Raw genomic sequence first — 13,997 nt, forward strand, 5'->3', positions numbered from 1 at the left:
TCTCTCTCTCTCCCCCCCCTCCCTCCTCTTTCTCTCTCTCTCTCTCTCTCTCTTCGCGCGCTCTCGCTCTCGCTCGTCGACATATAAATCGACTATACGAATCGTACCTATAAATAATAAACGAACTAATGCTTCTGGTCTCATCGACGATAGATAGTGGATACCCGCGCGTTGTGATTACTCGTGTCCGACATCGAGAAGTGTGCAAATGAGTGCGTGTACATAATGCTCCTCCCCACCCTATCCCCTTTTCTTTCCTCCCCCGCATAGATCTAAGACACGATGGAAGGTTTCAATAAAAAGTACAACCCTTCGACGTAAAACTGTGTAAGACGATTTATTGTTGTACCCGATGCGTGGTTCGAGCGCCGACGGCTCGTGCTCGGCGCGCCGATTTCAATGGCCCCTCGCGATTGTTTCATTAGGGATAATGTCGACAGGACGATTACCATCGGAGGCGCGTCTCAGATTAACAAAGCGCCGGTGGAGCTATCTCATTGCCGCGACGCGACAACCGCATCGCTGTGTGAATGAACGATCCGCCGAAATTACAATACAATGGCCCAGAAGAGCCACTTGACGGATAGCTAGTGGATGAATCACCCCGCGACGGATGAGGCCATACGGCCCATGTGAAACGCAGTAGTCGCCGATCGACGACGTCTTAGTAATGTTTAGTTGCAGTGGACAGCTTCTTCTGGACACGCCGATGTTTATCGTAAACGTTGACTAGACAATATCGACTTAAGTTTTGAAATCATGTGCGTATCATTTGAAGAAATTGGTAGATCACGCGTTGAGATTCGCATGATTCAATGAAATTTTTCATACGAAATGGAAGATGAAATTTCACATTTCACGCAATGGAAATTTTTATTTTCCCTCTATTTTCTTACCCGGAATATATTTCTGCAATTCTATGCTATATCGTATACCATATCGTGTCATAATTATACATACACGTAAACGCGCACCACGATAAGAGCATATGTGGTCAGCATGAACAGGTATCATACACGGTATTGAAGAGACTAGTATTTATTTTATTATGTATGAAGAGAAGATGTCGGATCGTTCGTGGTAACGTTAAACGAAAAATGTTACGGCTATGATACATATTTTGGGAAAACAATGGGTGCGTTCAGCGAACTCAACAGTTGCACAACAGTTGAGTAATTCGTCAATGTAATTGATCTAGATTTAGGGATCTAACAGTAAGAACCAATAATCGTTGATTGTTCATTGAGCGCTTTTTCTGCTGAACACGCCCAATAATGCATACAAAGTATCAGTATTTAGTATCGTTTATTGCGCGTTCACACCAAAGCGTTGTCTATTTCTCTTATAATCACAGAAAAAAAGAACGTCTGACCCACCGTTGAGTAGTACTACTTGATAAAGTGAAGGCGTAGAAAAGTCATAACAACGTGAACAAATTGCATTCACAATCGTCTTCTTCGAGCTGATTTTCTGTTGTATAAATTCGTGGCTGATTTCATACGTCAAACTGTTGCAATTCAGAAATCAAGTTATATATGTATCCTTTTATAATCTTAATATTTATATATATATGAAAGTTTATTAAATTTGCAACTATGACAAATGCAAAACCCATGAATATGGATCTCTCGCAAGTACTCAAATGACAATTTGGTTTTTATAATATCTTAGTATAATCTTTTCTTTAACAGTCGGAAAAGAATATATTTTATTGTAAATATAAATGTTAAAATAGCATTGTAAACTGTTATATATTCAACAACAAAAAATCGTGCATGATATCGAAATAATAAATAAAATAAATTATAATATACGCAACTTTATGTATCCGCACAAACACTGATCAGACGTTAGAAGATACCGATGATGTCGAAACTTTGGATTATTCATACGCGGATACATGGAGGGATTACGACAAATATAATATCTATATGGAAAAGGAAGAAGAAGAAGAATCGGAAGTAACTGACAAGACTGACATAGTAATAGATCAAATAATGGGAGTCGAAGCGGAAGAAGTAGGCGAAATGACAACCAAGATTGAAGAAAAGGATGAGGAATCGCGTCCAATCGGGGTAACTTGAGCTTGATATCTATAGCTTAATAGGGCACTTTAACAAATATGAACGAAATATTTCTTTTTGTTCCTTCTTTTTCATCTTGTTCTCTTGATTTTTTTATCTTGTTCTCTTGATTTATTGCTTGACGAAAGGATATCAAAAATTAAGCTGCAAGATCGCAAATAAATCTTGAGGACGTTTTCCCACAAAATCATATTTGATCTCGATCGATCCGATTTGTGTAACATAAGGTAGATTAGGAGAAAAGTGGACGTCACCAAATCCGAAGAGACGTTGATTACGCCAGAGGAAGAGGTCTCCATCGCAAGCGAGGAGACGACCACCGAGAGCTCGGTCCATCCGTGTCTGCGCGACATAGACATCAGCGATTCCCAACTAAAACTGGTGAATCCTTACACGGTGTATCCAGTCCCGCCCGACCCCGGATTAATACCAGCTCTCTGGTTGTTGCACGAGCGTCCGCCAATCTACCAAGACGACTATGGACGGAAATATTACGACGCGGCAAAACGTACCGGCTCGAGACCGATCGAATTATTGAGACACATGCTCGTGACCGACGAGGTGAACTTGCGCTATTATGGACTCGAATCGCGAGCGATAAAAGCGATTTGCGAAGGTCTGACAAACAACACCTTCGTGAGGAGAGTGGATCTCAAGGTATGAAAGTGCAAAAAACAAATAACTTTCACGATTTTGAATTTGTAAAATTTTTCTTTTACGTAATATTGATTAAAAAAATGTTTCAAAATATAAATTAAAGGTGATTCAAGAATAAGTTCTTCAAGATTCTGTATTAATACGTTGAATATAATGACGATTATTTGCAAATAATATCACGTTTCATTAAGTTACATATAAAATATAATTATCTCTAAAAGATACGGTCAATGGAGAACCGATGGAATAAAGTGGAAATGTGTACGTCTTAAATTAATTTATCGTACCTTTAATGATTCAATCATCAGTTGAACTTTTCTGTAACCAACGCGGCATTCAATATATTGACATATGATCGGTGTCGAACATGTTTATTTCTGCTTTTCTCTTCTTAACGATTGCTCGTAATTTCCATTGCAGGACAACAAGCTGTCTGAGGAAGCATGCGGGCACTTAAACAAGCTGCTGCTGGAGAACAACGCGATCACCAGCCTGTCGTTATCAGCGTGCCGAATCGGTGCAAATGGCGCGAGGAAGTTATACGACGCGATATCGACGAGCACGACCTTAAAGACGCTCGATCTTGACGACTGCGACATTGGGAACGAGGGTTTCAAGCATGTCGCATCCGCAATATCTGACAGTTCAGCTCTGGAGAGCGTTAATCTGTCGGGAAATGGTCTGGACGAGTCGTGTTCCGGAGATATGCGGGACCTGCTGTCACGCGTCGACACTCTGAAGCATTTGGACCTGTCCTGGAACTCCTTGCACAGAACTGATACCTGGAAAGCTCTGACAGACGGGCTCAGGAAAAATGAGACGCTGCTTTTCCTGAATTTGTCCTGGAACGGACTCGGATCGGAGTGCGTGCCTTATCTGTGCCAATTGCTGTTGCAGTCACAGAATATCGAGAAGCTGAATCTTAATTGTAAAAGCTTGATTCATCTCGTATATATTTAACTGTATTTTCTTTTTTTAACGATAATATAAACGGGGGAAAATATTAATTAACACCTAATATCTAATACTAGACATTTTAGATATTGTTAATTAACTAATTTTCTTCCCCGCTTCCCCGTTTTTAGTATCACTGAAAAAAAATAATCTAGATATTAAGTACAATGTTATGTAGTACAATCAGTTGAAATTATTTTTAAGTTCTCGCGATGAAATATCTTGAAATGTAAATGCCCTTTATATTTGCTTCGCGTTCCGCAGGGAATGGTTTCACAGAAAATGATGCCGTGCACATCGCAAGAGCTCTAACGAAAAATAATACGCTTCAAGAACTATATCTGGGCAACAATCCTTTAAAGGCACAGGGTGCTTTAGTCTTAGTTCATGCAATTGCATCGTCCGATATTATTTTACGCTTTCTGGACTTGGAGAATGTTTGGGCGAATAAGAATATCTTGCAAGAATTGGAAACGATCAAAGAATTCAAGCCGGAAGTCGTAGTGAAGCTAGGCGGTATTCTGAGCAATTATCAGCTTGTCGGACCGAATGAGAGAAAGATACTTCTGAGAAGAGCAAATTACGAAGCAATGGCGCCGAAAAAAAAGAGGCAACGACGGGACTTCGGTCATTTTGTGATATCACTGAAAAATATTGAGATTTCTCGACGTACGTTTGGTGATAATTACGTTACGTTATAATCTCTTATTCAATTTTCCACAGAGTTATGAAAAATATACAGTTACTTGTACCATGAATTTAAAAAGAACTGTTTTTTTTCTTGTAGCAAGATTCACAGCTCTGGTAAAGAAATTTAAATTGAAACTCTCGAAAACACTCGTCGAAGAGATTATGAATGTATTCGAAGGGACGAGAAAAAATACTGTTGATCAAGGATTATTAAAATCATTTTATCTAAAAGAATATCCGACAACAAGAGTACCAACGCAGAAGAAGAAAAAAGGTGTTAAATGGACAGAAAAGAAGTGACAAGAGGATGAAAGTTAGCAACTTAAGAAATGAGAGAAAAAACTTAAGGGAGTATACTGTGAGATACTTAATTGACCTTCCTTTCTTTAACAATTCTTTTAATGTGTAAATTGTCAAACTTCAGAAAATAAGCGTAAATTGTCAAACTTCAGAAAAAGTGTACGTGTCTAAAATATATCAAAATTACAAAACAGTTAATTGCATAATTCATTATCTAGTGATGAAGGAACCTTCATTATAACTTCTCAGATGGAAGGATTCCGAATGTACGTGTGTATATATATATATATGCAAATAATTGCGAGATCTTAGTATCTCTCTACATATTGTGTTACGTGTGTTTTACAGTGCAAATTTCAATATAAAATATCATTCTTTAAAGAAATGCTATGTTTAATGAGACGACAAATACTAGTTTTAACAGACTCGTGAATTTAATTCAATCTATATAGAATATTCTCGCTGCAATATCATCCACAATCCAGTTGATGCCATCTTCTAGGTTCTCACCCGTTACAGCAGAGCACTTGTAAATTTGCCAGTGATGTGTCTTTATATTAGGTAACTCCAAAATCTCTGCTATGTCAGATGCAGATAATGCACCAGGCATATCTTGTTTATTGGCAAACACAAGGAGACTCGCACCCTCCAACCTCTCCTCTTGCAATAACTTGTACAACTCTGTCTTGCAATCATCCAGTCTTCTTCTGTCTGCACTGTCTATTACCCAAACAAGTCCATCTGTAGATTCAAAGTAGTTCCTCCAGTATGAACGCAATGATTTCTGTCCACCAACATCCCATATATTGAGCTTGTATCCACGATGCTCCAATGTTTTAATATTAAAACCAAGAGTTGGCGATATAGTGTCTATCGGTTCACCATTGAGTCTCTTTAGCACTGTCGTCTTGCCTGCATTATCCAAGCCTCTGAAACAAAAAAAATCCAATGCTAATATAATTGAATATGAAATATTTTCCAAGAAGTGTTATAACCTATGTATATGATAACTTTACTTCTAAATATTGCTGTAAAAATATTAAATTATTTAATTTATCGCGCACTCAATTAATGAGGAATTATTAACCTGTGAACATGTAAACCAACCACATGCTAAATAAATAAAATAGGTACACAAACATATATACGTACAACATTAAAATGCGCATTTCCTTTTCTTTTTGTTTCAATTTTTTCAATACGGTTAACAAACCCATTCTCTGTCGTTAATTACAATTCACAATATTCAGACCATTCTGACGGTCTGAATCAGACCATTGATAAATATTTACGTTTGTTTTTTCCAGTTGAACTTCTTGCACTAGTTCAAGAAGTATACTGCACACGCTGATACGTTCTTTCTAGTAGAAGTGACTAATGAAGAGGTTAAGCGGGGTTTACAATAGAATTGTAAAGTCGTAAGACGTAAAAATTGACCAATCGCGATCGAGTATGAGAAGAATAATCGACCGCAATTGGTCAATTTCTACGACTTACGACTCGACGATTTCTATTGTAAACTCTGCTTTACTGTTTTTTCCGACGGAAAGAACAGATTATTACAAGAATAATCAACTATTACAAGAATAATCGACTATGATTATTTACTATTTATATTTTACTACCCACTGCCAATCTCATTGTGGATGGCCCTTAAGCGGGCGATTATTCTTCTCATACTTGATCGTGATTGGTCAATTTTTACGACTTACGACTTTACGACTTCTATTGTAAACACCTTAAATCCTTCACTATTTAATAAAACGAATATGTATTCCATCCATCGTTTAATCGTATCACGATCTCAATTTCTTGTTCAAGGAAGTGGCGTCTCACAGCAGCGACTTTGAAACTAATTTGCAACGCCACTCAGAAATAACGGGTCCAATAACTCATTATACCCTTTATTTGCTCATATCTAGCGCTCGGCCGGCGTTGATTTCGTCTCGTGAATTGGCAACCCTAGTTTAGTAAATGGATCGCGACGTGACGGTTAACGTACTTTGATTGTAAGAATCGTCTCGTTTCCTCGATTTTGGCTCGCCGAATGTGAGTCTCGTGCCCGAATCATCGCCGGAAGTGTTGAAAGTAAGTGTTGTGAGTTTATCGTGACGACATATCGCCAATAAGCGCCCGAAATGGGTATATACGGAACAAGCAGTTTACGCCTTTGAATAGAGTAACGCCCGTTTGGGCATGATATTAATGGCCGTTGGAAATACGAGTCGTCAATCGTTGTTCTTCGCGATACCGATCCGTCAGAGGAGAATAATGTGCGCGAATATCGTCGGGAGTGCTGAAAGTAAGTCGCGCGTCCATCGTGACGAGATAACGTCAATAAGTATCGAGAATGGCTATGTAACGGTACGGATGATCGGTAGTTTCGAGAAATATATCGCATGTTCATCGTTAGTGGCGTTTCAAAACAGAATTCGTCTGTCGTTGCTCTCGTCTCTTTGACCCGTTGAAGAAAAGATGTGCGCGAATATCGTCGGGAGTGCCGAAAGTAAGTCGCGCGTCTATCATGACGAGATATCGTCAAATAAGCATCGGGAATGGCTATGAATAGGTAGTACGGGTAGTTCCGAGAAATGTACCACATGTTCATCGTATTAGTGGCGCTTCAAAACGGAATTCGTCTGTCGTTTCTCGTCTCTCTGATTCGTTGGAGAAGAATGAGTGCGCGAATATCGTCGGGAGTGCCAAAAGTAAGTTTCGCGCTTTTATCGTGACGAAGTGTCTTTACGTAACCGTCCAAAATAGATATGTCGCGAGATAAGCAGTTAGAAGTTCCAAAAAAAGTATTGCGCATCATAATATCAGTGTTGCTATGAAGCAATTTTCGGAGTATCATAACAGAGCAGCCGGGAGCTCAGTGTCAAGATGAGAATACTAGTTTCAACGCCAGTGTTAATGGCAGGATGGCAATATCAGTGTTGGTGTCAATGCCAGGATGGCAATATCAGTGTCAGTGCCAATGCCAGGATGGCAATATCAGTGTCAGTGTTAATGCCAAGATGGCAATATCAGTGTCAGTGTCAATGCCAAGATGGCAATATCAGTGTCAGTGTAAAGACTTATATCAGAGTTAAAATCCTAAGCGAATATTTAAAGTGTCACAATGGAGCAATCAGAAGGTAGAATGTTCAATTGGAAAGTCAGGATGTAAACCACACAACAAGATAATAGTATAGTATTAAGTTAAATTGCATGTATTTGTAACTCCGTTAATTTTTAATTATTCTTAAAACTTTCTCGTAATTAGTAGTAGTCGATAACACGTACAACAACGTTAATAATCGGGTCGCAACTCCGTTAATTTTTAATTATTTTTATAACTCTCGTAATTAGTAGTAGTCGATAACACGTACAACAACGTTAATAATCAAGTCGCACGACAATAAGTTATGTTGATTTTAGATACGATTCTTGTCACTTATATATTCAATTGCATTTATTTGATGATCTTGCATTTTTGGGTGGGATTATTACTAATTTTTGCGCTTAAAATCTCAGCAACAACCGAAGCTCCATCGATGCGACTATAAAAGACATAAAAATTTTTTATATTTTATTTATAGACTACACAATATATTGACAGACGCGGATTGCTATTAAATAATATATTATTCTTGCATCTTTATTAATTGAACTTAAACGTCAACAAGGATTACATTTTAGATAAATACGCAAAAATCTCAGTTTTCTACTGAGACGTACCCCAAGTTTCTACGACATATAGAAACAAAGATTTTAATTGTATTGAGCCTAACGCTTTAGATCGATCTTCACACTTCAACCAAGCTCGATCAATGTCGCCAGCTTGCTTGAAGCCTGATCTGCAATATGCTCTTTGCATTCTGTTTCTTGTCTTCTGTCTTTTTCTGGCTTAAGCCTGATCTACAATATGCTCTTTGCATTCTGTTTCTTGTCTTCTGTCTTTTTCTGGCTTAAGCCTGATCTACAATATGCTCTTTACTTCCTGCTTCTTTCTCTTTATCTCTTTCTGATTCAAACCTTAAGCTTTAAGCCAGAAAAGATAGAAGATAAGAAACAGAATGCAAAGAGCATATTGTAGATCAGGCTTTAAGCTTAAGGTTTGTCAGAAAGAGATAAACAGGAAAAAGCAGGAAGCAAAGAGCATATTGTAGATCAGGCTTTAAGGTTTGAATCAGAAAGAGACAAAGAAAAAGAAACAGGAAGCAAAGAACACATTGTAGATTAAGCTTAAGGTTTGGATTAGAAAGAGATATAGAGAAAGAAACAGAAAGCAAAGAACACATTGGGTGCTTTCTATTTAATAACACAAGTCGACACAAGCACCATCCTATCTTAGTTACTCATTGAATATGGAATAAAGACAGAATAATGCTTATGTCGACTCGTGTCATTAAATGAAAAGCATCTAATGTAGATCAAGCTTAAATTACTTGGCAGCTATAGAAAAAACACCTCCTATTCTCCAGTCACACATCGTTCGCCTCATCATCCAAATAGCGGTAAGCGATCAACATAATGTAACTCGATATGATCGACGATGTTTCTTCCGTAGGTTCAAAGAAACTTTGAATAAGATCTCTTTTAAAGATGTCGCCGGCACGTTTAAATTTCTTGGAAGCTATAGAAAAAGCATCTCCTATTCTCCGGCCACGCGCCGTTTGCTTCATCGTCCAAACAACGATAAGCGATCAACAAATTGTAACTCTATACAATCCTCGATGCTTCTTCCGTAGTAGTTTCAAACAAACATCGGATAGGACTCCTTTGAAAGTTGAAATATTTTCTTATCTGTCTTAAGACCGCAGTCATTTTAATATGCAATATTAATTAGCAAAATCCGAGAAAAATGAAATGCCTCTCATACCGACATCACAAAATATTCATAATACTCAAGGTTCCTCTCTTTTACATTATATTTTTGTCTACTTGAAATTTTACCTGCATGACTTACCCAAAACTTTTCGAGTTTATTTATTGAGAACGCAGGACACTAAACTAATGCTTATTATGACAATACAAGAGACTCATTATCAGAAATTCTTTTCAAGGCTTATAATTCGAAAACGCGTGATGGGACGGGAATGAGGTCGATGACTTATTTTGATAGGAGAACAATATCATATGTTTCAAATTTTTTCATCGCACCCTTGGAATCTTACCTTTCTGACACCTGACAATCTTTCGAGGCTGATTGCTCGAGAACGCATGATCGGACAACAAAACAGTTTGCACCGCGATGTCTTATTTAGACCAGAGAATGTCACCATATGTTTCAAATTTTTTCATCGCACCCTTGGAATCTTACCTTTCTGACACCTGACAATCTTTCGGAGCTGATTGCACGAGAACGCGTGATCGGACGAGAAAACGGTTTGCATCGCGATGTTTTAGTTAGACCAGAGAATGTCACCATATGTTTCAAATTTTTTCATCGCACCCTTGGAATCTTACCTTTCTGACACCTGACAATCTTTCGGAGCTGATTGCACGAGAACGCGTGATCGGACGAGAAAACGGTTTGCATCGCGATGTTTTAGTTAGACCAGAGAATGTCACCATATGTTTCAAATTTTTTCATCGCACCCTTGGAATCTTACCTTTCTGACACCTGACAATCTTTCGGAGCTGATTGCACGAGAACGCGTGATCGGACGAGAAAACGGTTTGCATCGCGATGTTTTAGTTAGACCAGAGAATGTCACCATATGTTTCAAATTTTTTCATCGCACCCTTGGAATCTTACCTTTCTGACACCTGACAATCTTTCGGAGCTGATTGCACGAGAACGCGTGATCGGACGAGAAAACGGTTTGCATCGCGATGTTTTAGTTAGACCAGAGAATGTCACCATATGTTTCAAATTTTTTCATCGCACCCTTGGAATCTTACCTTTCTGACACCTGACAATCTTTCGGAGCTGATTGCACGAGAACGCGTGATCGGACGAGAAAACGGTTTGCATCGCGATGTTTTAGTTAGACCAGAGAATGTCACCATATGTTTCAAATTTTTTCATCGCACCCTTGGAATCTTACCTTTCTGACACCTGACAATCTTTCGGAGCTGATTGCACGAGAACGCGTGATCGGACGAGAAAACGGTTTGCATCGCGATGTTTTAGTTAGACCAGAGAATGTCACCATATGTTTCAAATTTTTTCATCGCACCCTTGGAATCTTACCTTTCTGACACCTGACAATCTTTCGGAGCTGATTGCACGAGAACGCGTGATCGGACGAGAAAACGGTTTGCATCGCGATGTTTTAGTTAGACCAGAGAATGTCACCATATGTTTCAAATTTTTTCATCGCACCCTTGGAATCTTACCTTTCTGACACCTGACAATCTTTCGGAGCTGATTGCACGAGAACGCGTGATCGGACGAGAAAACGGTTTGCATCGCGATGTTTTAGTTAGACCAGAGAATGTCACCATATGTTTCAAATTTTTTCATCGCACCCTTGGAATCTTACCTTTCTGACACCTGACAATCTTTCGGAGCTGATTGCACGAGAACGCGTGATCGGACGAGAAAACGGTTTGCATCGCGATGTTTTAGTTAGACCAGAGAATGTCACCATATGTTTCAAATTTTTTCATCGCACCCTTGGAATCTTACCTTTCTGACACCTGACAATCTTTCGGAGCTGATTGCACGAGAACGCGTGATCGGACGAGAAAACGGTTTGCATCGCGATGTTTTAGTTAGACCAGAGAATGTCACCATATGTTTCAAATTTTTTCATCGCACCCTTGGAATCTTACCTTTCTGACACCTGACAATCTTTCGGAGCTGATTGCACGAGAACGCGTGATCGGACGAGAAAACGGTTTGCATCGCGATGTTTTAGTTAGACCAGAGAATGTCACCATATGTTTCAAATTTTTTCATCGCACCCTTGGAATCTTACCTTTCTGACACCTGACAATCTTTCGGAGCTGATTGCACGAGAACGCGTGATCGGACGAGAAAACGGTTTGCATCGCGATGTTTTAGTTAGACCAGAGAATGTCACCATATGTTTCAAATTTTTTCATCGCACCCTTGGAATCTTACCTTTCTGACACCTGACAATCTTTCGGAGCTGATTGCACGAGAACGCGTGATCGGACGAGAAAACGGTTTGCATCGCGATGTTTTAGTTAGACCAGAGAATGTCACCATATGTTTCAAATTTTTTCATCGCACCCTTGGAATCTTACCTTTCTGACACCTGACAATCTTTCGGAGCTGATTGCACGAGAACGCGTGATCGGACGAGAAAACGGTTTGCATCGCGATGTTTTAGTTAGACCAGAGAATGTCACCATATGTTTCAAATTTTTTCATCGCACCCTTGGAATCTTACCTTTCTGACACCTGACAATCTTTCGGAGCTGATTGCACGAGAACGCGTGATCGGACGAGAAAACGGTTTGCATCGCGATGTTTTAGTTAGACCAGAGAATGTCACCATATGTTTCAAATTTTTTCATCGCACCCTTGGAATCTTACCTTTCTGACACCTGACAATCTTTCGGAGCTGATTGCACGAGAACGCGTGATCGGACGAGAAAACGGTTTGCATCGCGATGTTTTAGTTAGACCAGAGAATGTCACCATATGTTTCAAATTTTTTCATCGCACCCTTGGAATCTTACCTTTCTGACACCTGACAATCTTTCGGAGCTGATTGCACGAGAACGCGTGATCGGACGAGAAAACGGTTTGCATCGCGATGTTTTAGTTAGACCAGAGAATGTCACCATATGTTTCAAATTTTTTCATCGCACCCTTGGAATCTTACCTTTCTGACACCTGACAATCTTTCGGAGCTGATTGCACGAGAACGCGTGATCGGACGAGAAAACGGTTTGCATCGCGATGTTTTAGTTAGACCAGAGAATGTCACCATATGTTTCAAATTTTTTCATCGCACCCTTGGAATCTTACCTTTCTGACACCTGACAATCTTTCGGAGCTGATTGCACGAGAACGCGTGATCGGACGGAAATACGATTTGCGCCGCGATGTCTTACTTCGGCAGGAGGATATTATCATGCGTTTCAAAATTTTTTTTCGCACACCTGGAATCTCACTTTTTTGACACCTGACAATCTTTCGGAGCTGATTGCACGAGAACGCGTGATCGGACGGAAATACGATTTGCGCCACAATGTCTTACTTCGGCAGGAGAATATTATCATGCGTTTCAAAATTTTTTTTCGCACACCTGGAATCTCACCTTTTCGACATTTGACAATCTTTCAGCGTTTATTGCTCGAGAACGCGTAATCGGACGGAAATACGATTTGCACCGCGGCGTCTTATTTCGGCAGGAGAATATTATCATGCGTTTCAAAATTTTTTTTCGCACACCTGGAATCTCACCTTTTCGACATTTGACAATCTTTCAGCGTTTATTGCTCGAGAACGCGTAATCGGACGGAAATACGATTTGCACCGCGGCGTCTTATTTCGGCAGGAGAATATTATCATGCGTTTCAAAATTTTTTTTCGCACACCTGGAATCTCACCTTTTCGACATTTGACAATCTTTCAGCGTTTATTGCTCGAGAACGCGTAATCGGACGGAAATACGATTTGCACCGCGGCGTCTTATTTCGGCAGGAGAATATTATCATGCGTTTCAAAATTTTTTTTCGCACACCTGGAATCTCACCTTTTCGACATTTGACAATCTTTCAGCGTTTATTGCTCGAGAACGCGTAATCGGACGGAAATACGATTTGCACCGCGGCGTCTTATTTCGGCAGGAGAATATTATCATGCGTTTCAAAATTTTTTTTCGCACACCTGGAATCTCACTTTTTTGACACCTGACAATCTTTCGGGGCTGATTGCTCGAGAACGTGTGATCGGACGGAAATACGATTTGCGCCGCGATGTCTTACTTCGGCAGGAGAATATTATCATGCGTTTCAAAATTTTTTTTCGCACACCTGGAATCTCACTTTTTTGACACCTGACAATCTTTCGGGGCTAATTGCTAGAGAACGCGTGATCGGACGAGAAAACGGTTTGCATCGCGATGTTTTATTTAGACCAGAGAATGTCATCATGTGTTTCAAATTTTTTTATCGTACACCTGGAATCGCACTTTTTTGACACCTGACAATATTTCAGCGTTTATTGCTCGAGAACGCATGAACGGACGGAAATACGATTTGCACCGCGACGTCTTATTTCGGCAGGAGAATATTATCATGCGTTTCAAAATTTTTTTTCGCACACCTGGAATCTCACTTTTTTGACACCTGACAATCTTTCGGGGCTAATTGCTAGAGAACGCGTGATCGGACAACAAAACT

General features: G+C 39.6%; 3 protein-coding genes across 3 annotated transcripts in view; 2 read left to right on the plus strand and 1 right to left on the minus strand.

Annotated features, from left to right (window-relative positions):
• Positions 1–1,595: 1,595 nt before the first annotated feature.
• Positions 1,596–4,716, plus strand: LOC116848590 (leucine-rich repeat-containing protein 74B-like). Its single transcript, XM_032824849.1, has 6 exons — positions 1,596–1,634; positions 1,848–2,075; positions 2,316–2,741; positions 3,162–3,669; positions 3,960–4,364; positions 4,483–4,716. Exons 1-6 carry the CDS (start codon positions 1,596–1,598, stop codon positions 4,683–4,685), a joined length of 1,809 nt encoding a protein of 602 aa, XP_032680740.1. The 3' UTR covers positions 4,686–4,716.
• A 50-nt stretch (positions 4,717–4,766) lies between these two features.
• LOC116850067 (ADP-ribosylation factor-like protein 2) lies at positions 4,767–6,053 on the minus strand. The gene is made up of 2 exons (XM_032827900.1): positions 5,838–6,053; positions 4,767–5,614 (listed from the first exon to the last, which is right to left on the minus strand). The coding sequence occupies exons 1-2, from the start codon at positions 5,900–5,902 to the stop codon at positions 5,125–5,127; spliced, it is 555 nt and encodes a 184-aa protein (XP_032683791.1). The 5' UTR covers positions 5,903–6,053; the 3' UTR covers positions 4,767–5,124.
• A 618-nt stretch (positions 6,054–6,671) lies between these two features.
• Positions 6,672–13,997, plus strand: part of LOC116848503 — a 10,664-nt gene continuing 3,338 nt past the window's right edge. The window contains exons 1-2 of the mRNA XM_032824661.1: positions 6,672–7,822; positions 9,123–9,184. Coding sequence (XP_032680552.1) covers positions 7,569–7,822; positions 9,123–9,184 — 316 coding nt within the window. The 5' untranslated portion in view covers positions 6,672–7,568. The remainder of the gene's footprint in view (positions 7,823–9,122; positions 9,185–13,997) is intronic.

Source organism: Odontomachus brunneus, unplaced genomic scaffold (assembly GCF_010583005.1).
Source record: "Odontomachus brunneus isolate Ranch 3 - 2012 unplaced genomic scaffold, Obru_v1 Obru_scaffold_005, whole genome shotgun sequence".
Lineage (NCBI taxonomy): Eukaryota > Metazoa > Arthropoda > Insecta > Hymenoptera > Formicidae > Odontomachus > Odontomachus brunneus.